The 27633-nt window shown below is 36.9% G+C and overlaps 1 protein-coding gene across 16 annotated transcripts in view; it reads right to left on the bottom strand.

Moving 5' to 3' along the window:
- DMD (dystrophin) overlaps nt 1–27633 on the bottom strand; it is a gene marked incomplete at its 3' end in the record, with an annotated part of 2106393 nt that overhangs the window by 53796 nt on the left and 2024964 nt on the right. For 10 of the 16 annotated variants that reach the window (XM_084788839.1, XM_084788837.1, XM_084788840.1 and 7 more), the window contains 6 exons: nt 12049–12215; nt 9841–9952; nt 8092–8228; nt 7365–7403; nt 3033–3098; nt 1924–1989 (listed from right to left, as the gene is read on the bottom strand). In XM_084788839.1, coding sequence (XP_084644965.1) covers nt 1924–1989; nt 3033–3098; nt 7365–7403; nt 8092–8228; nt 9841–9952; nt 12049–12215 — 587 coding nt within the window. Of the gene's footprint in view, nt 1–1923; nt 1990–3032; nt 3099–7364; nt 7404–8087; nt 8229–9840; nt 9953–12048; nt 12216–27633 lie in introns of those variants that run through there. The other 6 variants (XM_084788838.1, XM_084788833.1, XM_084788835.1 and 3 more) reach the window with 3 other exon arrangements.

The raw sequence follows: 27633 nt of genomic DNA on the forward strand, positions 1-27633 counted from the left end.
CCTTAATGAGAGGAAAAAAGTCCTTTGTTTCTGGTTACATCTCATGCACATGAGGCCTGTCTACTCCATTTTGCATACCCACTTAATTTTATTTTTCAAGAGGAAATTTCTGCATAGCCCAGGCTGGCCTCAAATGCACAGACTTTCTGCCACCCCCTCCCAAGGGCTGGGATTACTGGTGTGTGCCTTCATACCTAGCACACCATAGGCAGCAAATCCTCAGTTTTAAAATATCAAATCTTTCGAAAAATATCCTCAAGGCTTCCATTTTTGGACCATGAAACCAGATAAGTGGTGAAGATATGATGAATTAACTAATTATTGGAGAGCTGGAATACTTGCCTAGCATGCATAAGGCCCTGAGGTAAAACATATCATCGCAAAAATAATGATAATAATGAATATTACCATTATTATTGGCATTAAAAACATTAAAATGAAATCAGCTGATCCATCAAAACTGCTCCTATGTAATATGATATTTTGCCAAACAACAGAGTGAAATGGATTGCACGTCCTCAGAATGAGCTAAAGCTGAATTTTGTTGTAAAATGAAATAATCCTGGCTTCATCTCATATTTAATTTATTATTCCCTTCCTCAAATTCTAAAATCTTGTTGCTAGGACTTCCCATATTTAACTGTAACCTATAATGGTAATTAAGCTTTTCTTCCTATTGCTTTGGCAGTCCACGTTTGCCAGAGACTGTCATACGGATACAATCTGAATTAATGTGAAAGTGTTAGAGCATCTAATATGAAAATGAGGGAGCCAAAGAAGCAAATCATTCAAGCCTTTATATTGAGTTGGTTCTTTAGCTACTCATTTCCTGTTGGAAGATCAAATAATGGTATCACAGCTTTAATTTGGACAAGAATATGTGTTCAAAGTAAATGCCTGAGTGTTGACTTCTCTCTCATTACTTGATCTCTGTGTACTAGATGATACAGTATTCAATAATTATATAGTAATCCTCCTTTTATAAATTTTCTTTGGTTAATCCTTATGACTACCCTTTTCTAACCTGAGCAAAACTCTGGGTTCCCACACAAACTACACAGGATAACTTTACCATATATCCATTTATCTATTCTCCACAATAAGTTGTTAAACCATTTAACTTACCGTGTCTTATCAAACTAAAAGCATCACTGCACTTTGACTAAATTTCTATTGTCCACGTTATTTGTTCAGTTGGTGGATCCTTTATTTCCTCCTATACCCTCACTTCTCTCCCTACCGAGTCAGCATCTACTTGGATCATATTAACGTTCTTCTGTGTTCTGTACTAGGAGAACTGTCCTAACCTGTTGAGGATGCCTCTGTTTTAGTGCCAAGTAGGTTCCCGGCCATTTGTAACAGTAATACATCTCCTTTTTCCAGTCTTACCAAGCTGGCTTATCACTCCACTGACACACTAAGACCTGTATTTGTCTTCTCTTATCTGGGAACTAGTCACAAGACTACCTTACTATATGTACCTCATAATGATGCTAAACTACAACAATCCAATGAAGAAAAATGCCAACCTAACAGTATATTTTATAACAAAAGCTTATTTCCACTTCCCATAAATGGAGAAAGTTCTTAGTTATTATTATTTTGATTATCGTTATTCTTTATTCCAGTATGGTCAAAGACATATGTAAGTGTTTGGACTTAGGATTTGTAATCATATGACATTAAATAAATGTAAGTGAGGCAAAAAAAAAACTTTTTTAGCCACTCTGGATTAATGTTTGTGTTTGTATGAGCTCATTCTGTGCCAGGTTTTTAAGAATTAAAGAAAAAGTCAATGAATGGCTCTTTGAAAGATCAAATGAATATGATGCTAATTCCTATATCCTGTACTATCCTACCTCTAAATCCCTCAAAGCAATTTCATCGTCAGGAACATTTTGTAAGAAGAGATGGGATACTTACATGCTCTCATTAGGAGAGATGCTATCATTTAGATAAGATCCATTGCTGTTTTCCATTTCTGCTAGCCTGATAAAAAACGTAAAAGCTCATTAAAACTTATGTGACTTCTTAGAATCTATTCAAGACCTAAGTGAACATTCCTGAAAACTAAAGAATAACTCATGGCAAGAGGAGAAAGAAATCCTTTAAATTAAAGGATGTGTATTGTCTTAACCAGTTGAAGCAGCTAGTTAGTAGTTTTGCAGTTAATGTAAAAACTATGGGAAACTGTATTTTGTTGCTGTTTTGATTGAGATTTTCCCCTGACAGGTTGATCTTCCTTTCCCTGAGAACAGGTCCTTGTTTTCAGAAGAAAATCTTCCCTATGAGCAAATCCACACCTTACACTAGCCTTGTCTTTTAAGACAATTATTGCCTTTCACTGATGATAGATGTATAGCGCTAGTTAATGCTTGCCACAATTGATGAGCATGTCTAGCACTCAGGATGTTAATAAAGGATGAACTCACAGTAAGTGTTCTATGTGTTCTGTCACCAATTTAATAATAAAGTCTTTGACAACCAGAAAACGTTTAATACACTTATTTAACAAGCACAAGATATAATTAGTAGTTCAGTGTTTAGGTATAGAAGTTATCTCAAATACAAAAAAAAAAAAAAAGTGGTATAGAAAGGTCCAAGAGTTAAGAAAGTTGTTGTCTTCTTAAAGTACAATATGTAAATGAAACACAAATAAAGGCCAGTGCTTTCATATTGTTTAGGTAAGACAGTATTATTCTTCCAAAGATTAATATCTAACCTAGTAGTTTTCTAAGGCAGTTAGAGGACTTGTAAGCCAATTTAGCAAGTGTTCAGAATATGAAACGCAACAAAGCTACCGGTAATGTTGGAAGGCCAGGGTTAAATAAGATTGTTCTGGACCCATGCTGTTGTTGGTGTCCAAAACCTACATGCAGTAGAATGGCATGCACGTTAGAGAGCAAGTTGATTAGTAGAAATCAGAAAAGATTGAGGAAGAAAGAAAATATTTGTATAAAATTATTATAGGTTAGCTTTCCTTGGTTAGTTATTTCAATCAATATTTGCCTGGCATTCAACTAGTCTCATACCTGCTAGCATAATGTTCAATGCGTGAATGAGTATCATCGTGTGAAAGCTGGGGGGACGAGGCAGGCCTATAAGGCAGAAAATGTGATTAGTCATAGATACCACCCATTAATGGAGAAAAAGACCCCCACCATAAACTTATGTTATATACATGGCCTAGAATGACTTTATTCCAAGTCTAAGGATAATGCGCATGTAGGTGCTCCTGTATATAGGACAGCATCGGCTACTTTAAATCAAGAAGCGAGAGATGGTTTCTGCCATAAAGATAAAAGAAAAACCTCTCCAGAATGTTTCAAATACACAAAGGTATGGGAGAAAAAGTCTACATAGCATTACACCCTCTTAGCTTATAAATCTTCATATATTAGAGTTCTAATGCTGTCTTAGTACTATGTGGTTAAAACTGCAAATAATTACACACATCTGTGACACTGATTAGTGTCTCTGGGTTGAATGTAAACTATGTTTTCTTAGCACATTTACAGTCAATAACTTTAGTTGCAATTAGGCTACTCCATTCTAGTACTTCTTAAACTTCTCTGTATTAAGACGTTGACTGAAGGAATTTATCTACTAATTTAATCACAGTATTATGCTAGTATTTTATAGGAAAAAAATGGAATGACTCAACATCATATAAACATTTCTAAAAGAATAACTACATTCAGTAAGATGCCATGGTATCTAGCATAATTCTTGCTGAGGCTAGAGTACTTGCAAATAAAGAGGGGAAAACCAGAGGACAGAATGAGCATGACCGCTCTGGAGGAAAAAGAAAAACACACATTTTCTTCATTGGCCAGGTAGGGTTAGCTTTTTTTTTCCTCCTTCATATCTAATCTATTCACTATTTTAGAAATTTGTATATCGTTTGGATTAACCTTGCATAAAATTGCTCCAAAAACCAGTTTAGACTTGTACTTTTTGTTTTATTCGAATATGATAAAAGGTCTCTTCCACTTCTCTCCTGACACAGAAAGGACTTAGATAAAGAAAGGCATGAACCAAAAATTCAGCAGTATCATACCCAGTGAGGCCTCTTGTTTAGCCTCATATGCAAATAGCATTCAATGACTCTGTCTGCTATGAAGAGGAAAATTACTTTCTTCCTGTATTTGTGTGTGTGTGTGTGTGTGTGTGTGTGTGTGTGTGTGTGTGTGTGTGTGTATGTATGATGAATGGATATCTACTGCTAGGCTTGCATAGAAAATGTTCTGGAAATGTCTACTTTTTAACAAAGAAACATTGTGGTAAGACAATCACAACACACTAAAACAGACAATGAGGGAACTGGAAGCCTTCTTTGAAAGATAAAGGTCTCACCATATTATGTAGGTCAAGTATAAAATATGAGACCAATGTTGTCTAGGTCAAGTGTTAAATATGTTTACATTTTCATATGAAAACAAAAGAGATGATTATTCAACTTAGTAGGCAGATCCAAAGATTCCCATGTGAATCTTCAGTGCATTTTTGGAGAGTTAATCTGCTCATTTTATAAACTCTTGCAACAGTCTATTGCTAGAAAGCTGTAAAGGTGTTTTGAAATCTTCACTGTAAATAAAGACAATTTAATTCTCTGATTGTAAGTATTATCTTCTGATACAGAGCAGTCCTTCAATGATATATTTCTGTAAGTTAAAGCTGACCATGGAGGAAAATATATTAGGAGTATTTTCCATTAGAATAGTTGTGACAGTGGCTGTGTACATATAAAGAAAGCAAGCACAAGACCTTGGAGCAAAACTACAGCAGGTGGAGTAGGCATGTAAATTCAAAGTATTTTAATGCAATCTTACACAAAAGTTGATGTGGAGTTTTAATTCTTAGCCTCAAGGATAATTTCGTGTTATATTTCTATTAGTGTACAGAGCACCTAGTGCAGCAATCATAAGTACAGGAACTTGTAATAATTAGAATTCTGAAAAAGTACAAGAAGCACTTGCTAAATAGAAAACAAGCCAAAACAAAGTGCTGGTCAGAGAACAAAAATTTCAAAAGCAGGAGTTAGTAAATATTACTGCAAAAGTAAGGCCTCCTAAATAAAGCCTCCTAAAACACTTCCAAACAAAGATAATATGGCTCCCACTTCCAGCTTTGTAAATACAGAGCTATATACCAATTAGCATAGTTTCCAATTATCCCTAAGAATCCACTTGGCCAATGCCACCTTATGCAATACCATTTTGTCTCTTGTGGAAATTCCATAAGCAAGTTCTCATTCACTTAGATTAGAAAGCGGAGGAGCTCTAAGAACATTGTTAGCCTGCCTCGCTTGTGGATAAACAAAAGGAAAAGCTTATGCCAGATTTGGTTAAATATAATATGATAGATACAAGGAAACAAAGCTTTTGTCTAAGAGGGAAAAAAAGTTCTGGAAGCTTTCCAAGTCTGTGTTCCACATTAAATAGATTAAATACCACCATTATCAGAGGATTTGTAACTATCAAATACATTTTTACAAAATAAAAAATGTTAGTACCTAATTCTTCTGCTTGAATAGGACAGCTATACAATAGATTTTTCTATTTTATTAGAAAACTATGAGCAAAAACTAATAAAATTACAGTATTAAAGTACAGACCAGCCTGATGGGTTTGTTTTCTTCCTCCAAATTAGAACGTCCCACTCTTTCTGAATAATCTAGCCAATTTTCAGAAAAAGGCAACCTAAGAGTATATTTTAGTTTTTAGAAAAGTTATTTTAATTAAGAATGGCATTGATGTCTAAAGAGCTTCAAAGTTTAAGAAAAACACCCTCTATTTAAAATAAGTTACTTGTACCTGACGGTGATGACAATTTCTCATTAACTTATATTGTATCTTCCCCTTTCCTTTCAAGGAACTGTTTTCTGTTTCATTTAGCCAAGTATTTAAAAAAAACATTCTTTTGAATCCTTATCCTTCAGACTTCTTCCCTGTTTAAACTTCCTCTAACACCAAGTAATCTATCTACTTGGCCTTCTCAGGCTTCCAACTTCTAAAAAAAGGCTACTCTATTACCATATGGAGATAGTTATCATTATGCAGGAAACAGAACTGAATCTAGTAACTTCTCAACTTGTTTACGCATTAAGAATAAATAAAAGAGGCAATGCACTATTTGTTAGTATGATAGCTCAAAATTAAATGACACAATAATGTGGAGAAGAAGTGGAAAAAGAAGTCTTCCTCTGGCTCATAAAGACATAAAGTACATCCCAATTAATACCTTATATTTGTTTCTATATATTTCAATTAAATTATTTGGTGAGATAATATAATAAATGTTTACATAAGCTACTATTTCTAATTAGTTATTTCCATTTTGATATAGGATAAAGCTATCAAATTTTAAATATTTTGATAAAGTATACTATAAAACACCAAAACTTTTAGGAAAATACTATATAACTTTTACATAGGCATGTTTTTTGCTAAAGTATACATCAAAGATCTCTAAAAGATCTCATAGATTTTATTGTTGAAAGAAGTCTCACTATGGTAGTAAAGATGGTCTCAAACTCCCGGGCTCATCCATGCCATACTCCTGCCTCAGCCTCTTAAATAGCTAGGATTAATTGTGCTTACCATAATATCTAGCTCCAAAATAATTCTCTAACAATATAAACTGAAACAAATCATTTGTATATTACTATCTAATATTAATAATACTAATAAACACCAGTAGTAATATCAGACTAGAGTATACTCCCTCCTTGCTTAAAGGCATAACTGTTGACAAACAGAATATTTTAGAAAGGAGATAAAAATGAGTTTAGCTCAAAAGTTAAAGTTCCACATTCATGAAAATTTGTCAAACAGCATGGCATAACCTAATTTTTAAAAACATCCACAAAATTCACTGAAATTAGTCTACCAAACTCAGTGTCATACTCTAAAAGTACATCCTGTTTTAGTAGTCCAGCTGTAACTGCTTCTAAGGAACATACCATCCACCCATCTGAAGGCCTTTGTGCATCACACCTCAAGCAATATGGCTTTCAAATGCTATTATCCAAACAGGAGGCTCTTTCTTGCCTATATTTAAAGGAATATCTAAAATATATACTGGCTTCCAGAAAGACAGATAAAACTTGCATTTTTTTTCATTTTTATTAGAACCCAAGCCCTTATTTCTGCTGGATAGAGCTTCAGCAGAGAGACTTGCAGCACTAGCCAGAGTCTCTGTATCTGTGGTACATGGCACTCGCAAGGCCTTACTGAGAGAAGGAAAAAAAAAGGCAGGAAATTAAAATGTCTTTAAACAGAACAGAGCAAATTAAACAAACAAATGGATCAATCAAGCAAGTGAATGTTGGTGGTAGCAGTACCCTTAGCAAAAGTACTCACGCAGAATCTACTGGCCAGAAGTTGATCAGAGTAACGGGACTGCAAAACAAAAAATGAGGTGATGAAAAGAGACACAAGCAAACCTAGTAGCAACAGAAATTATTGAAAGATCAAAAGAAATCAAATAAAATCCAACCAAATTAGGTATAAATATGGAAAGCAGCAGTCAAATAAAAGTGAAAAGTGAATGAAAAGCAAAAGAAGTAACTGTGTGATTGCCACCGAAGGACAGGAAAACGTAAGGAGTAGGCAAAGTCACCATATGGCTCACCAGCAGGCTCATTTCTACTTACTGCGGAAACATTTCCTGTGACTGGATAGATCTCTCAAGTGGAAAAGAGTGACGAGATATGACCACACAATTAGATAGAAAAAGACACATGTCTACTGATTTATGAGGGAAGAAAATCAAAATGATATACTGTCATCACTCATCTGTAAACAGTCCCATATCTCTTAAAAGTCTCAGAAGGCAATGTGTGATTATGGTATTGTTTTTTTCCTTCCTGTAAGATCAAGTCTGACTTTTGGAAAAGATAATTGTCAAGGGAAAATGTAATTGGATATCAGCTTGTTTGTACTTTTTTTTTTTTTCAGCTAAAGTAAAACCAAAGAGGGAGAGAAACTTAAGAGACTGTTTGCATTTGGGAGTGAAGGAGGGTATTTGGCTGGGAGGAGTTCCACAATATATCAAATGCAAGTCAGCTTTGCTTCCACCACTACTCACGTTTCCATGTTGTCCCCCTCTAACACAGTCTGCACTGGCAGGTAGCCCATTCGTGGATGCTTCGCAAAATACCTTTTGGTTCGAAATTTGTTTTTTAGTACCTTGGCAAAGTCACGAACATCTTCTCCGGATGTAGTCTAAAACAGAAGTCATGATGACAGCAGCTTTAGCAGAGTGCCATTTCAAAACAAATGGCCACCTGAGCTTCCTCTTCCTGGCACTTGGTTCATAACCAGGGAGAATATGGGAAGTTTGAGGCCAGGCTGTGAAATCAAACTTTCCTCATTTGGGTGAGCGTGTATCAGAGAAAAAAAAAAAGAGGGGCATTAAAGGCTGAGGAGAAAGCTCAGGTGGCAAAGTGCAGGTGCTCACCACGTGAGCATGAGCCTGGATTCCCAGCAGCCCATAAAAGTCAGGCACGGTGATAATTATTTGTAACCCTAGTACTGGGGAAAGTAGAGACAGGTTGATTCTTAGATCTCATGGCCCAGTCTCAAGTTGTGACTTTTGGATTCTGTTAGAAATTGTGTCTCATAAAACAGGATAGAGAAAGAGAAATACACCAGCCTTTAACCTCTGGCCTCCACATATACTCTGCAAACACATATAAACACAGAAAAACAAGTAAAAATTAATAAGGGAGCCAAATGAAGTATTCAGGCTGTCTGACTACATGATAGATGATAGTTTATAGAAGACTTAAGGCTAACTTCAAGTTTTACTGTACTCTTCACTACTTCTTAAACTACTTAGTTGACATTAATATCAGCGCTCACAAACTGGAAATCAGGTAATTCAGGGCATGATACACTCTCCAACCTTTGTAAGAGGAGAAACAGTGAGGAAAATGGTTAAAAACTTGGAAGGATAACCTGGTGATGGATGAAATCCATGCTCTAAAGGAGAGCAGAGCCACTGTAAATCTTTCTAAAATAGAGATTTGGGTTTATAAAACCCAGGCTAGGGCCAGAGTGTATACATTCCTGAGAAGCTCCCAAGAGCACTTACATAGAGTTTCTGTATCTCAGTGTAATCACTGAGCTTATACCTTTGCCGTCTCATGAGGGCTTTTTCCAAAGCCTAATAGCTACTGAATGTTTTCCTCAGACATGGTAGAAGTTTCTCCACTTCTTACTTATAAACGCTTGGGCAACTATTTTAACCTCAGGACAACAGAGTCCTCACCTGTCAGAGAGGGACACAAATCACAAGACCTACTACACTATAAAGCAGATTAAAAAGGTAAGTGCTTATTCACCATGTAAATGAGTACAGCCATATGAAACATGTTTTTCATGTGTCAGTTGTTAATATGTCAGAAAGCTAAAAGGCCAGCAAAAATGATATGATACAGTTTTTAAATCTTTTCAAATGTATTTATTTATTTTCTGTGTGTGTGTGAATGCACAGGTATATGAGTATGCACCCCACACATGAAGAAGATTCTCCTCCAAGTTCTATATGTCCCATTGCCATGAGTCTTCTCTATATAATTGTTAATGTTGTATAAAAGAAAGGTGAGATGTCCTCCCTACAACCATGTTAAAATGTGAAAAAATTATGCATTCATTCAGAGATATTGAGTACAAATTACCTCTGACATATATCAGGACCTGCCTGGGTATAGGGATATATTGGGGGAACTTTAAAAAACAAAAACAAAACAGTAAACATTGTAATACTCAAATCTAATTTTATCAAGAATTCACCTCAGATGAAGGAACTCAGGTCAGAAGGATAGTAACTTACCGGAGTGCAATACTCCACCATGGGGTAGTGCATTTTATGGCCCTTTGCAACCCGGCCAGAAAAAAAGCAGCTTTGGCAGATGTCATAATTAAAGTGCTTTAGACTTCTGTATCTGATAAAAAGCAGAAACAAACACTTATGTACTTCTTCAAAGAACACTCTAAGAAACCCTCTGCCACACTGTTGATTGTACAAAGAGAGAACTGTTCATTAGTCGCCAGATAGTAAGTAAGCAGTTAACTTCTATCCCAAGACTTCTCCAGTGCCTCTCCCAAAGAGGCATTTTGGTAGAAGGATTATCTTATAAACGTATGAAAGAAAGAAGAAAAAATTAGCTCTTATTTAAACTACAATGGACATCTTTCAGATTAAATAGAAAAGTATGAGCAAATCCCTGATCTTTTAAAGACCAAATACTCAAATTTGAAAGAGCGTGCAAAGTGAAAGATTGACACATTGCATGCTGCCAATTCATCACAAGGACAAGTTTTCTGAAATCATTATTCCCACAAAATTACAAAAATAAAGATACTCATAAGAAATCTAAATAAGAACTCCAATGAAAACAACTATAATTGGCTGGCATGATTCACCTTCATGTCAATTGGACAGTCTCTTCTTTCCAGAAATTCCTCATCATATTCCCAAAAATGACGACACCACCACCACCACCAACAACAACAACAACACTGAATTAAATGGAAGAACTTGTAATTTATAAGTACTGGTTGATACATTTTCCTTCAGTCTCAGAATAATATATACTTGTTTCACTCCTGCTGATTTTTGCCTTCTCAGATAAGAGCCTCAGCCAATTCAGATAAACATATTCCCGATTTCACATACGGATAAGTGGGAAGAAAAGCCAGCTCCCCGCTCTCCCCCCCCCTTTTTTTTAGATCTCAACCATCATTTGAGAGGGGATAAGGAAGAAAGAGAAGTGCTGATTCTTAAAATCATCTAATTTGATAAAGGCGAAAGAATTGAAGGTTAAAAGGAGGGACTTTTAGGTCCTCCAAAACACAGTACATTTTTTTCCTTTTATAAAAATTTTCCTCTGTTGTATACAAATCTCACTGGCTCAGGAAGCTGGCTCAGGAAGATAAGAAATGGAATGCAGTCACCTGCAGCTCCCCTCCCCCAGACTTGCAGTCCCTATAGCCTCCTGCCCAAAACTAGGAAGGAAAAGAATGTACATAAGGATTATAAATCAATGGTAAAAACAAAACAAAACACAACACCGAAATAAAATGTAGGAAATAAAGTAATAAAACAAGTTTAAATACAACCAGAAATGACTATTTGCTTTGGATGTTAAATGAATTCTGAAGGGGCATAAGCTATATAGCTACTGTATAGTCCTGTTCCTTATATATGCTATGGAAAAGCTCTTATCGATCCAGATGTTAAAACGCATAATCATTTTACACTTAGGACTTGGGATTATTATTAGGTTAGTTCGTTTAAAAATATCCTACTTCTCCAAATGAGTCAATTGTTTTCCATGTCACTTTAAGAATAGCAAAGTAATAGTGTGCTATTTCCTATCTCTCCCACCTTTACATTTATATGAAATGCTTTCTGTTTTTAGCTGCTTTGTGACTCTCATTTGTTTGCATATCTTTTATTCCCTTAGAATTTCAACAGGCTACTATGGAGAAGAGAATCAGATTCAAAGAGAAACAAGAAAGTTCTCTGATGCCTGGAACAAATCTTGTTACTTAATGGGTAAAAAGAAGTGCTGCCAAGTGAGAAAGAGACTGAACTACCCAGATGCAGTTTCCCAGAAGAGCATCAACCCTTCATTTTACAACTGATTTTTGGAGACCTTCTATAAACAGAAAAGGCTTGCGAAAGAAACCAAGGGGGAAAGGGTTTTAATTCCAGGAAGGAGGAGGTACAGTTCATCTGGATGCCCTTGAGAAACAAATACCTATCTCTGTGGAAATGGGTATTGAGTCCTGCCCAACCAAAAATGTGCTTAGGAAAAGCTGAAGAGTGAAGGTGGAAAGAGACATCTGCCTAATGAGTCTGGTCTACTGAGACAGCCCTGTGATCTGGGCAATGGCAGCAGTGATCCATGATTTAGCTCTGTCAATTTCTCTCGAGCTTTAAAAAAGAACAAAGTAACAGCAACTGTAATGGGAGACAAAAAAACAAGTCACGACAAAGTAAGGGATGAGAAGGTATTGTGTTGAATCCTAATACCTGAATCCAATGATTGGACACTCCTTGCAGATGTTACACTTGGCCTGGTGCTTGGCAGTTTCTGCAGCAGCCACTCTGTGCAAGACAGGCAGCCACACCATAGACTGGGGTTCCAGGCGCATCCAGTCAAGGAAGAGAGCCGCTTCAATCTCAGGTTTATTATTGGCCTTGAAAAACAAAAGAGAGAGGGAAGTAGATCAAAAAGAGATGATGAGGGCAAGAATGTATGAATTTGTTTAGGTAACAAATAAAAAAAAAAAAGAATAGCAAGAAAGAGTTTCCCAGCAAGGTTCAATTCAGACATTGCAACCATCTTAGGACATACAAACCATATTCACTCATCGGTTGACTGATGTTACTGTAGTCATGCATTTTAATCATACCTTGTGCTTTTAACCCTACATGATTGCAATTTTCTATATCATTAGATGGACTGAAATGTATATTGGCTCTTTTTCTCTTTATTGCTTCCTTAATCTCAGTCATCAACTGAAATCAGTTCTGTCTGACTATATCTTTTACAGCTTTCTTTTAGGTGTCTGCTGGTCATGGTTTCCAGATTCTGTCTCAAAGTATCTCCTTTTTAAGCCATACTCTTGATAGTGATGTTTGGTGGATATAGAAGTTTATATGGAAGGTTTCAGGGGGATGTTTCTTCTCATTTTGTTTCAGCATTATGAAATACTCTTCCACTTTTGTCTCAGTTCTGTGTTGTTACTATTGAGAAGATGGCCATTCCTAAGAAGGTCATTGCCTTTTTCCAGTCTTGAGTTGTCTCCATGGCTGTATTTATATTGCTTAAGATTTAGTGGGTTCCTGAAAATGTGGCTAAGAGTCTTTAACCAGCTCTAGAATCTTCTCAGGCATGAGTTCAACAAATTACACCTCTTCTGCATTCCTTCTCTATTTTGCTTAGTTATGTTACAGAGTATGTGTTAGATGTCCACGTTAGATGTCCATGGATTTGTGGAGATCCATGCCTAATAATATCTTCTGCCCTATTATCTGGGTAGAATACTCATCTATTTCCTCAGTTGCATCTAGTTTGGTATACAGTTTTTAAATCTTTTTAAATGTATTTCTTTAGTGTGTGTGTGTGTGTGTGTGTGTGTGTGTGTGTGTGTGTATGCGCAGGTATATGCATATGCACCCCACACATGGAGAAGACTCTCTGAACATGAGCTGGATCTCTTGGAACTGGATGTACGGATAGTTGTGAGCCACCACTCTGGTGCTGTGGATGGAACCTACTTACTCCACAAGAGCAGCATGTGTTCTTCACTGATGAACCACCATCAGCCCACAAAGTTTTAAAATTTAAGCTTAAAAATTTTAAAGCATTTTAAAATTTAACTACTGGGCTTTTTTTTTTCAGTACTGGAAACAGGACTGAACACCTTGAAAATGTTAGGTCAGTATCACTGAACTTGAACTTTAGCATTGCTCATCATATTTCTTAATATCTAGACACACTAAAGTCAGTTACAAAGCTTATATGTAGTTCCCTGGAGATGTTTTCATTGTTGTCTTGCTTTTCCAACAGCAGAAAAATCATTTAAGAAAATTAGCTGCCTGACTGAAGCAGCATGCACAGGCCCAGCATGGATCTGAACCAGGCCCTCTGCATATGGCTTCCAATTTAGTGTTTCTATGGAATTCCTGAGTGTGTAAACAAGTGGGCTCTTTTCCTTCTACTGGTTTGTCCTGTCCAACTTCAATGTGATAATTTTTGTTTTATCTCACTATATTTTAAAAAATAATTTTTCCAATTTTCATGTTGATGTTTTTATGTGTTTAGCTGCCTAACAGTTTTTCCTACGTAAGACCCTATACATTATTTTTGTACATATTATGAGCCACAGAATAAAAGCACCTTCTCTGCAGAGGACTTCCTCATTTGGTTTTGCCAAAACAAGGGGCACTACTTACTTAAAGATGATTTGAATTGAATTTAAGACATGGGATCTTAGTAAAACACAACTAGTAAGTGAACTGCCATCCCATCCTGACCTTTTTACCACACACTTTGCTAATAAAGGATCTAACTGCATCTCGACAGAATGCCCACTACATTTGAACTGAGGCCTCAGTTACCTTGTAACTCTGACCAATCCGGGAGTACTTTCATCTTTACTTACTCCTAATGACAGATTTAACACCAAAATAATGAGCTATTTAACCTTAGATTTCTTTGTTACAAAATGGTATCAATTTAAACTACTGGCCAAAAATATCTACCAATCAATCCTTTTTCTCTACATGAGACTCATCACAGACAAACTGTGGAATATTAAAAAAAGTAATTGAATGTAATGATGAAAGAGATCAGACCAGTCAATTCATTTTTTTAGACTGGCAACAGGAGTCCAAATTCTTACCCAGTGCCCGTGTATTCATACAGCCACTGTCTAAGTATCACCCAGGTGAGAAAGCAAAAATTCTTAAAGGGTAATCTTGAACATCTGTGCAATGGACCCCAGTTCAAAATGTTCCAACATGCTGAGCTGAAAGCACAGCAGCAAGCAAAGGGTGGGACAGTTCTAAAATCATATCTGTAGAATCCAAACCCCAGCTTTGTTACTCACTGCCCATGTGACCTTGGGAAATATCATTATCTTTATCCCTTAAACTTCCTGTTATGAAATGGAAATTTTTAACATTCTGTGCTTGGCAGGGCTGTTTTAAGATTATTTAAGTTCCTATACTGAAAGCGTCTGTGTCAGTGTTTGGCACATGGCAAGGAGCATGTTTGCTGAATTTATCATTCCCAGTGTCATCCATCCAATTGGAAGCCTTGATCAAACCCAAGGCTTCATACATGTTACCTTTACACAGCCCTTTCAATATTATCAGAACTGCTGTGCTCAACCCTTCTTCTTCATCCCTGTTCCTTTTATTTCTTCTTCACGTGGCACATCTCAGTTTCCCAGTGTCCTTCAAAAAACCAATTTTCTAAATATGCTCTACTGGGAATGATAACTCCATTGTTCTGGAGGGGTAATGGATCACTTTTATTTGATCTGAACTACAATTTATGCTCAACTCAGCTCTCTGTGTCAGTGTTTCCCAGTACATTCAGCAAAATGTTTTATGAAAAGGTCCAAGTAAGCTGAGCATGATGGTGCACCCCTGTAACCCCAGCATTCTGGGAGGCAGAGGGAGGTAGATCTCTGAGTTCAAGGTCAGTCTGGTCTACAAAGTGAGTTTAGGACAGTAAGGCTACATAGAGAGAAGAAAGAAAGAAAGAAAGAAAGAAAGGAAGGAAGGAAGGAAGGAAGGAAAGGTCAAAGTAATTGAGAATGAATCAGTGTAATTGTACATTATACCTGTCTCTTAAAATTCTTGGCACATTTTAGCATATTAAAGCTGAAAGTCAGCTGGGCATGGTAGTACACGCCTATAATCCCAGCACTTGTGGAGTCAGAGGCAGATGGCTCTCAGTGAGGCCAGCCTGGTCCACAAAGCAAGTCCAGGACAGCCAAGACTACAAAGAAAAATCCTGTCTTAAAAAAATCAAAAAGAAAAGAAAAAGAAGGTAGAGGTAAGTACATCACTGTGAGTTTAAAGCCAGCCTAGTCTACACAGTAATGTCTAGGAAAACCAGGGCTATGTAGAGAGAGAGACCATGTCACAAAAGAGGGGCAGGGTGGGGAGGGAAAGTGAGAGCCAGAGAGAGAAAGAAAGACAGAGACAGAGATAGATTAGTGCTGAAAGCATTGGACGGACCAAGGGGAAGCATTAGGACACATTGCAAAAGCCTACAAATTTAACATAACCCGAGATTCTGTCCTTTCTGGTTGTTGGACTATGACTCTTCCCAGTCACATCATCGAGTCTCTGCTGCACACATTTCTCCATCACACAAAGGACATAGGCACACACAAAGGCAAAAGAACTGCCAAGTGCTCAGCTACAGTATGTCCTATAACAATCTCTTGCTCCACTGGTCTAGAAACCAACTTCAGCAAAATAACTCTTTCTAACCAGAAGACAAACCATTATAGAAGAACAGTAAATTGAAAAGCATTACTAATTCATCATTATTTATGGTATGAATTTACTCATGTTTAATTAGAGCCTGTACATTTATTCTGACTTATGTTTAAAGGATAGATTAATAGATGTGTCATAGGGTAAGAATTTAGATTTAAGACAAAGTATAAATAATAATATAAAGTATCTCTTCATTCCAAAAACCAGAACAAGAAAACAATCTGAGCATGAGTCAGCAACAAGCACAGGCATGAGGAAATACAGGAGGCCAACTGCTAAGTGGTAGGGCTCATACTTTGCATGTATGAAGCCATGGGTTCTATCTCCAGCACTACAAAAAATTAATAAATGAATAAATGAGTGAAGGAATGAAGGAAAGAAGGATGGAGAGATGTTTGGTGGATAGGAGACCTTGCTGCATAAGCATGACTATTAGAGTTCAAATCCTCAGCATCCATATAAAAAGAAGGCCATGGCCAAATGTGCGTGTACCTCTGGTGCTATAAGGAATTGGAGACAACGAAAATCACTGGGGCTTGAAGGTAACCAGCCTAGCTCCAGGTTAAGTGAGAGATCTTGGCTCAGTGGAATATGTCAGAAAGTAATACAGCAGGATATCTAACGCCCTCTTGTGGCTTCCACATGTAAAGGAGTGCATGCACCTGCTGATACAGAGAAAACTAAAATAAATGCATAAAAGAAGGAAACACCATGACTATAATATACAACTAACAGTAAGGAGCACAGACTAATAGTACAGAAGCTGCACGGAGAGGGAATAATCTCATTGCCCTCATAGTTTAATCCCTTCACAGAAAACAATGTCTACAAAAGGGAAGGGGCTTCTAGCCCACACCCCTAACCAAGGACTTATTAAAAGTTGGTGGCTTCTACTATGGAAATCAATCAGTATAGTGGATCCTCATGAAGCTAAGAATAGCCTTTCCTCAAGATCCAACTATAGATACTCTTGGCATTTACCCAAAGGATTCTACATCCTCAAAGAGTTACTTGCACATCTATGTCATTGCTGCTCTACTCATAAAAGCCAGATGTCCATAATCAGATGGATGGATAATGAAACTGGGGAACACTGACACAATGGGATATTTTTTATCTACTTAAAAAATATGAAATTCGAAGGTAAATGAGTGAAACTAAAAAAAAAAAAATCATCCAGAGTGAGATTACCCACACTCAAAAAGACAAATATTGAACGTATTCTCTTACATATGGATGCTACCTTTTAAGACTTCAATAGGCATGCTACAATCTGTATAAGCACAGAGGTTAGGTATAGAGCATGGGACTAGTGGGTAGGGAAGGATATTTCAAAGAAGGGGAAATAGAATACATAATTATGGAGAGATAAGGATAAGACTGAAGTGGGAGGTTTAAATGAGGAGGGATAGGGAAGAGCGGGGACAGAGGGAGTGTTAGAGGGACAACTCACACTAGGGGACACTTGAGTGGTCATTTTGAAACCTACCACTGTAGAAGCTTCTTAAAATATATACTTATATGAAAGAAATATAAATGGAAACACCATGTAATTGAGGAATTAAAGCTCAAAAACAACATCTTTTACCACCAAATGAAACCCCCAGTGCCAGAAATGGGTTACATCTAACTGAGTTGCTGGTCAAAGGGATGCCATGGATACCCCCCAAACACCTCAGACTTTTGCCAAGGCTATTGGTTGCTCTTCGCCAACTGATGGTAAACTGCCTATTGCTCAAGACAATACCTTACATAACTCACTGAACCCCGAAAAGTCAAACTAATGTCTACTTAGAGTCTTTATTGCTTCTCACTGATGTTCATGGTACTAGAAAGTACTCTGTACACCATCAAAGGAGAAACAAACATAAATCCAGCTACAACCTTTCGATCTACAATGGTGACCTACAGACAAGATGTATGAGTGCAATAGTAGCACAAACTCGTGGGAGTAAGCAGCCACTATCTGATTGGATTTAAGGCCCAGACCATTAAATGAAACACATGCCTGAAAACTGCCTGGGTGACCAAAATCCTGAGACTAGATAGGCTATGGACCTAGGGGACAATCAAATACTACTGTTATGCTAAAGAACCTTAGTACTAAAATGACTCTTAATGACACTCTGCCATACTCATAGGTAAGTGACTCGTTCAGCATCATCAGAGGAGCTTCTTCCTGAGGTAGATAGGAACAAATACAGAAGTGCACAATATGGAAACAGTGAGAAAGCCTGGAACAAAATGGGATGTCTCCATCACGTCTCTCCCCTCAGAGCTCAGGGAACTTTGTAAAGAAGTGGATATATTGTATGAGTTAGTGGGGATACAAGGCACCTTCCAGACATAACAGGACTGGCACACATATGAACTCAAGTCCCCATCCCTAACCAAAAGCTATTTACAATTGTCAGCTGCTTACAAAAAAAATTAATTTTCTCCAATGAAGTTTCTTTGGGTATACAAACTACACTTCAGGCTACCCATGCCCAGCAGTAGATGGACAACATGAAAAGAACTCAATAGTATTTTTTAACATTTTTGCCTGATATTGTTTTGTTTGCGTATTGTTTCTTTTGTGACTTTTCTTTGTTTTATATTTTTCTGTTTTTAATTTGCTTTTTTTGTTTTCTAAAGAGAGAGAGAAAGAAGGTAGAGTTGGGTGGATGGGGAGAATCAGGAGAAGAAGGAAGGAAAACAGTGATCAAAATATTCTATTAAAACAAGTTGGTGCCTTCCAAGGGAAGCAAACATTTTTTTAAGGATTTGACTTCTAATAGGTAAACCATGCTCCAATGGATGGCGCTACAGACAAGGGCAGCACAAAATGGACCTGGCAGGTGATTTTTTTTTTAAGAGGCTGGATGTGGCTATGATTATTTTCCATTCCAGCAATAGGGAGGCAGAGGACAACATGGTCTACACAGTGAGTTCAAGGCCAATTAGAGTTACAAAAAAGGGAAAATAAGTTGGGAGCTGGTAGAGAGATGTGTGATAGTTCTGGGAATTTGAGGAAGGGGTGACTGGAATCAAAATACATTGTATGAAATTCTCAATGAATTAATAAAAATATTAAGTTAAAAAGAAAACAAAACATTGTCTAATTCTGGTGGCTACCACTAACCCAGAACTTAGAGAAGATTTGACATAAAGGTACAACAATAATTAAGGGGTTCAAAAGACCTAAGAAAAGCTTAGGGAAATGGGATTATTTAGCCATGAAAACAGAGGGAGAAAGGAAAACAAGCAAGAAAGAGTGGCTGGAAGGGCAATGTAACAACAGTTTTCAATTATGTGAATGGCTCTCACATAGGGGCTTGTGACCAGCTGTTCTATCCCTCCACTGGGGACTGAACAAGAAGAAACAGGCTTAAGCAGCATGAAGAATTTAGGCTGTAACTCACACAGAAGAATTTCCTGATGCTGAAAGCTGTTAAAGCATTAGTGTGAATTACCAAGGGAAGCCATAGACTGTTCTCTTTCAAAATACTATAGATTCTCTGGTGCTTAAAGTTTGGAAATTCTCAACTTTCTTTCAAGCTCTTAAGGCACAAGAGCAATCATTTTTGCCTCTTTTAAAACTCGCCAATGCCAAATGACAGCACTGAAGACAAGATATGGGGTTTCACGTTCTTATTCTGTTTCCATCTTTCAATTTTACAACAAAACTACTCTGTATCCCCATGGTATATTCCCTCTGCTTTTGTCTGGCAACAAAGAAGAAAGAATTAAAAACCAGGCTAGCTTCTATAAAGATCTAAGAGAACTAGAGTTAAAACACAACTGACATCGCATTTTGATCATTCTAGGGAAATCACATTTATATGTGATATATATATATGTGCATATGTATGCACACACACACACACACACACACACACACACACACACATAGAGAAAGGGAGAATGAGAGAGAGAGATGTATGAATGGGAATAATGCTAAATTGATAAGGAGGTATTCTTAACAAAAAACATGATGTAATTCTATGGATTGAAGTAATTCTTAAGTATTCCTTACATACATCAAACCTCAAACATTTTGATTAACCTCAATTTAAGTGCTGCTTTCAATTCAACTGCACAAAAGCATTTTATGTCTTGGCTTTTCTTTGGTGAATAGTATTATTTTGTTTTTACTTTTGTTTTGATAATATCTTTTTCCCTCATTCATATGCATTCATAGTATATGCATAAAAACAAAGGTATCCTAGTTCCTTCAATTGAGATAAGCAGGGATTGGAAGTATCTTGATTTTCCTTATCTACTTGTCCTCATCTAGAAGAACTGTCCAGGAAGAATGAGGGCAAATTTAAGAATATATCTTGGTTGGTAAGGGCTTGTACAGTGTACATGAAGCTTTGGTTCAGTCCATAGCATCACGGAAAGCTGGATGCAGTGGTACATATTTGTAATCCCAACATTTAGGAAGTGGAAGCAGGATGATCAATCAGAAGGCAAGCTCATCTTTAGCTACATGCTGAATTCAAGGAGGCTAACCTGGAATACATGAGACCCTGTCTTCCAGCAAAGGAAAGAAAGAAAATGAAAAGGAAAGGAGAAGGTTTTTTTAGCAGGAGAGCTAAGAGAAACAATTGGGTGTCATTATTGGTATTCTGTCACAGCATAGTAGAGGGTGCTTATATACAAATGTAACTTTTTGCACAAATTTAAGCAAGTGCAAAAACAGAAGAAAAGTCCTTGTATCTGGAGTCTCTAAGCAAAGGATTTAATTACTAACATAAGAAATGTAAGAGTGTTAATTGGCAAGTTTGGAGCTCATGACTTGTTAAGTTATCAAAGGACCAACTGGTTACTGGGAGATCAACCTGACTTTTCTCACAGGGTAACAGCATCATTTCATAATTACAGAACAACTGCAACTGGAAGATTTCTCAGCAAGCCATAATCTCAGCTACCAAAATACACACATCTTACTTTTAAGGAATGACAACCAGCATTTTTACTCTGATGTTTATGAAAACCTTATCAATACTTAACAAAACAAAATAATCTATATTGAGAAGGCAAAATATGAGAGTTCGTACCTAGTTATTCTCATATAAAAACAAAGAACTACAAACCTGGAATCAAGACTTGTCTATCCATCCATTGTTTCTTTCCTAAATTGAAAGTTATTTAAAGGCTGGAACTGTGTTTGAGGCCTTCTATATAATTTTTGCAGATTTAATTGCTGGTAGGAATCAACTTTCAATGTGTCTTAATGTTTAAAAAGGAAGGCTTGAAAGAACAGAATGAATTTATAATAAAACCAATAACAGAAAAAAGAGTGGCTCAGTTATCTCAAAGCACAAAATACTCAAGCTACAAAGTTTATCTAAGCAGGAAAAAACAATATATGTCCGTTCTCAAACAGTCCAAAGTTTTCTTCTCAATAGGTTAGCATAAATGTCAGCTGGGGAGCCAGGAGTAGTGAGCATGCCTTTACTCCCAGGACTAGGGAGGCAGCGGCAGGTGGATCTCTGTGAGATCAAAGCCAACCTGTCTATGGATTGAGTTCTGGAACAGCCATGACAACACAAAGAGAAATCTTGTGTCTCGAAAAATAAAAACAAACAAAAAAAATTGTCAACTGGGTACAAACTTTAGTAACAGAATTTGTGAGGAGGCAAGAGAATCAACAGTTCACGCTCATCTTCAGCCATATAATGACCCAGCCTGGGCTACACGAAATCCTACTCAAAGTACCAAACAGACAAATGTCTCTCTGCCAAATTATCTGTGATGGTAGCTCACATGAAAGGGTATAGATTATCTGTAGACTTTGTAGACAGATGTGCTTAGAATGATTTAAGTTAAAACATTAAGAATATACAAATTTCACATGGAGAGTTTCAGAAAAACCATCACAGGTGAGTAAGCCAGGCTCTAGCTCAGTGACTCTCAACCAAGGGTGATAATATAGTTCAGACGACATGTGACAAGGCTTTTGCAGACTTTTGGTTACTACATGAGAGTGGGAAGAGGCTCTACTAGTATCTAGTAGACAGAAGTCAGGATCCTCGAAACATCTCATGATACAAAGGCCTGCCTCCCACGAAAAAAAAAATTAGAAGTATTTTGACCCAAGTATCATAAGCACCAAGGTTGATGGCCATGACACACTTGTCAGAACAAGGAAAACAACATGGTTCATCAGTAATAACCAAACAGGAGACTTTCCTGAAAGCCATGCAGGGTCCCTAGCAGGTAGGCAGCTAACTTCTGCAAGACTGAAACTACGGGGCTGTGATGGGTCTGTTCAGCTGTTGCCTGGGGAGAGAAATACTCTGTTGGCTCACATACTGTGCATAGAGAGAATGAAAAAGACTGACAAAAAAATGCCTCCAAACACATTTTTTGCAAGGAAACATGCTGAAACTGTAGACACCGACTTGCTTCTCAAACAGGATTTCTATGTCATGAATTTGGGGTGGGAAGAGTAGCAGAAATTTATTTAATCATGGAAAATAATTATCCTAAGTCAGATAAGACAGACGAGCTGTTACAGTTATGTGTGTGCATGTGTGCTTTTGCAGATACATGTATACATGTGGATAGAATTCTTATTAAAAAGAAAAGTATACATTTAGAGAAAACACTGGGGAAAAACTATGTATTTTTATAAGCCTGTCTTTCCTGGCTACTCCATTTGCTATTTTCACTAGGAAGACATTCTTTTCATAAATCCAAATAATCATTTCAACATTGCTGCCGCTGTGAACAGACAATGACATGAACAGCCAACAGCTCAACTTTTGTGGTCCTGATTTTTCAAAGCCCTACTATTGAGAAGGCTTTACAAAATTGAATCAAACCTTCTGTACACAAGGATATCAAACTGCAGAGTGGCTAGTCAGGGTCAGACAGTATAGGACAAGCAGTTCTGACTGCTCCCTGAGCTGTTATTGCAATTTCTTCAGCAACCTCTAAATCTACAAGGGCATCAGTGGAATATTTTACATAAGAGAGGAGTCTACACCAGCACTGAACATAAAAGGCAGAACAAGCACATGTTGTAAAGAATATTAATGACTCTTCTTCCAATCTATCCCAATTTTCATGAAAATCAAATGAGTGATTTAAAAAAAAAAAAACTACACAAAACCTGCATGCAGCAAATAAAACACAAAGAAAGTGACAGATTCACCCTCCTAGACACAGCCACTTGTGTTTTGCCTTTGAGTTGCTGAGAAAACTAGCGTAGGGACACAAGGGATCATTTATTTGAGGTCCTACACAATGTTTTTTTTTCATGTTTTGCTCTTAGTATGTGCTACTTCTGTTCAGAGAACAGTCTGTTTTCATGTAAAAGGGCACATTCTATGTACAAGACTGTTTCCTTTGCCCTACAGCTTTCTTACAAGAATTATTATCCAGATCAGGTAAGACATTGCTAGATGGCCAAGCTCTGAAGTACAGTAACCTATTTTACTTTCTGCCTTTATCACACTTAGCATATAATCAAAGAAATTTGAGGATAAGTAACTTTTAAGATAATCTATTTTAACTTTATGTTACAGATATAAAAGCCCCAAAGAGGTTAAAGACATAGCTCAAGATTATCTCTTATTTTAATAATAAAAACATGGATGCTTTAAGTATTAAATAGGGAGAACAAAAGTAATGTCCTTTGGAAACATGAGGGTTAGTCTCCAAAATTCTTTTGAGTCCTTTGATTCCTTAATTTGAAAATCCTAAGCTGCTATAGCTACAAAAGCCCTTCTTAATGAAATGCAGACATAGTTAATTTTATATTAGATTCTCTGTTAATCTATTGAAAAGCATATTGATCCTAATTTGGTATGCAAGTGAGTTCTCCAAAAAACTGTGATGAATACATATTTACGTATGTTCTGATCACCTTCTTATTTCTTTTTGTTTTTGACAATACGTGTTCTTCATAACATTAGATGCTATGGCATATACGAGCTGCACAGACTGATAGGTATGTATCAACATATACATTGAAGAAGAAAATGGGTGGTGGAGAGGGTGGAACAGAAATGCCTATGACTTTCCTAAACCTCATTATTAGCACATCATTTCAGTAATATGGTTTCTCTGTATCAACTATGCTTTCCACAAAAGACTCTGTTAAATTGGAAATATTTACACCCCTACAAGGAGAAAGGATTGTTTCTATGCATTGCCACTTAAAATAACACTATGGTAAAAATAATATCTCAAAATAGCTCAAATATGAGGAACAGCATTTGTACATGCACATTAATTCTCAAGAAAATATAGAGGCAGTGAGATGAAAGTTCTTCTTCATATAATAAAACAAAGTAGTGCACTCACGATGAATGTTAGAATTAGAAAAGCATCTTATGTTACCACTACTAGAACCACTGGATTATACAAGGAGCATCATAGATGCTAACTCCAAAAGTTGGTAAGGATAGCCATAGCATCTCAAAATACCACAAAATTACTTTCTAATGACAAAGAGAAAGTGGTAACTTTGACAGTCAAAATATGTGCCAATAACACCTCAATATGATTAGTGTTATCTGTAAGAAGAGTTCAAACAGAGTTTTTCCTGCTGTGGTGCAATGGGCCAAACATAAAAACCCAAACCAACAAAAAAAGAAAAAGAAAAAGAAAAGGAAAGGAAAAAAAAAACCACCACCAACAACAAAACAACTCCCCTCAAATAAAACAAAGAAAAACCCCACAAAAACAAAATAAGAAAGCAAACAAAAAAACCTGGAAGTCTAATCATGATGATGAAGAGAAACCTAGAACATGAATATTCTGCAAGAAATGTGGTCTGGGAGCTGGAGAGGTAGCTCAGCAGTTAAAAGCACTGGCTGCTCTTCCACAGGACCCAAGTTTGGTTTTCAGCACCACATGCTGGCTCACAGCCATCGATAACACCAGATCTGGAGAATCTGATGCCTTCCCTCATAGTACTGCATGTATGTGGTCATAGACATGCAAGCATACAAAACATCCATACACATGAAATAAAAGTGAGCAACACTTCTTTTTTAAAGAAGCAAACTGCTCTGTACTAATTCAAAAATGTCAATCTTATGAAAGAAAACTAGAAAAATACAAATAATGAAAAATGCCGAGGGACTTTTATGGTTCTTTTTGCTATCAACTTGACTATATCTGGAATCAACTAAAATCTAAGCAGATGGGCAAACGTGGCAAGGATTTTCTTAATTGGACCAGTTGATGTGAGAAAACTCACTCTAAATCCCCGCCACACTTTCTGGTGGTAGTCCACATTTAAAAAGACATGAAAAATCATGGAAGAAGAAAGCTTTTGTTTTTTGCCTGCTTGCCATCGCTCTTGTTGCAACCTTCCTCTATCCTGGTACTGAGGTATTACTTCACTGGCATTAGAGCCTGCTGCTTCAGGATTCCAAAGTATACTGAAGAGTAGCTGAGAAGCCAGCCTTGTGGTCTGAACAACTACTGTATTCTTGACCTTTCCTTGATAGACTGCCAATGCTGAATACAGCCTGTAAATCATTCAAATAAATCCCGTATGTATGTATGTATGTATGTATGTATGTATGTATGTATGTATATGTATATATAAATTATAAGACAAAAGCCTTGGTTAGACCTTGAACGTAAATAGTTAGATATAAGGAACACTTGGGAACAAAAGGGAATTTTCAATGTTGATTTTGTTGGAAGAACTACTAAATTGACTTAAATTATGTAAACAAAAGTAAGTATTTTCACTTATGTATCCAGTGATAAGCAAGAAAAAAGATAAAATTGTCAAGTAGTAGACTCATGCTTTCTTGTTTCCTCAACTTGAGGGCATATGATTTACAGAAAGGGTAAATGCAGTCAAATATTGAGCTTTGTGTTGTGGTGCCCTTTTTCTTTTAAATGGTAAAGGATAAAGTGTGTAATATGTGTTCATGTTCACATACAGCACACAGAGAGGGCTTTGAGAATAGTACATTTACATACAGCAAAAACTAATGGTTAGAGGGGATGCATAGGATAGATGGCTGAGAATTATTCTATTATTGACTCTTTGTGATTGAAATGGTTCTAAACTGAAATAATGGCTGGAGACCAGCATTTCTCTCAAGCCATTCTTTCATATGGGAAGGTAAAGTAGGAGGATGGGGTAAAACAGGCTTTAACAAGCATAAGGAAAGAGTTCAAGAAGCTTTTACATAAATGATGTAAAATGGGAAAATCTCCTCAAGACCCCAGAAACCAGAAATCTAACATAAAATTCACTTTCTAGTCTCTCGTTGTGTTACCTAACACACCCTCCTTTGCTCTGTCTGGATGTAATTTTCCGGGATTCTAACTGTGAATTTCCAGCCATGAGAATGAGTGCTTCCACATCTACAGAATTTTTGTCTTGTTTGATGTAGAGATTGAAAGGTCAAGACTTGTCTTGAAATAAGAAGTAAAAGGCTTCCCATAACTGCTGTCTTGGGTAGAAATCAAGTATTTTATTTAAAGTTGTGAAGATAATGAGCAGGTTGGAGGCCAGCAGTCACTGCTCTAAATATTAATCAGGACTCTGAATCACCCATTAAAGATAAAAATCAGCCCAAACAATAACACATGGTGATTATCCACTCTTCATTTACATGTTCAAGGACACCTATCTTGACCTCAGACTCTCCACTCCACCAGACTAATACACCAATTAACACCCTGGCCTTAGAGAACATGAGCACAATCTGAAGTCTATGCAAATTCTTTAATATACTCAGTGCTAGGAATTTATGATGGAGAGTTCCTACTTAAGAGGACATTTTATGTATCTGGAGAAGTGCTCATCTACCCGTCATGCAATGGAACATACTTTATCAAGTATAGAGCAGGACACTTTATGCAGTGGTGTAACTTACAGAGTTAACTCTTTCATTGCCGCCTCCTCTGCTTATTTAAAAGCGATTTGAGGAAAAAGCAGTTCCCATAGATTGGGAATGAGAAAGAAAATAATAAAGCAGAAGGAATCTTAGAACTGTTCAGTGTCTTGATTGCTGTGGGGATGACATGACTTTACATGTTTGTCTAAACTCAGAACTGAACAACCATTGGTAAATGTTACTACTACAGCAAATAAAATGTAACATTGAAAAAAAGGCAAAATAAGTCAGGCAGTGGTGGTGCATGCCTTTAATCCTAGCACTTGGGAGGCCAGCAGTTCTCTATGAGTTTGATGCCACTCTTGTCTACAGAGTAAGTTCTAGGACGGCCAAGACTACACAGAGAAATCCTGCCTAAAAAAAAAAGGCAAGACAAAAACCTCTGTGTATGTGATATGTATACACTGTATATGCAGGGGCTTTTGTATGTGTGTTAACAGGAGTCCTACTCTCACTTTGACCTTATTCCTTTGAGACTGGGTATTTCACTAAGCCTTTGGCTAAATGATTCTGAAGCTTGACTGGTAGTTGGACAGAAAAGCCTGGTAATATTCCTATCTCCATAAACCCTCAGCCAAGTTTACAGACACATACAGCCATATAACTATCTTGTACACGGCTTATTGGAATCCAAACTCAGGCCCTAATATTTGCACAGCAAGCGTTCATGATCACTGAACCATTTCCCCAGCCCAGAAGTCTTTAAAAATATTATCAAAGGGCT

This window comes from Acomys minous, assembly GCF_964271855.1.
Source record: "Acomys minous genome assembly, chromosome: 7".
Classification (NCBI taxonomy): domain Eukaryota; kingdom Metazoa; phylum Chordata; class Mammalia; order Rodentia; family Muridae; genus Acomys; species Acomys minous.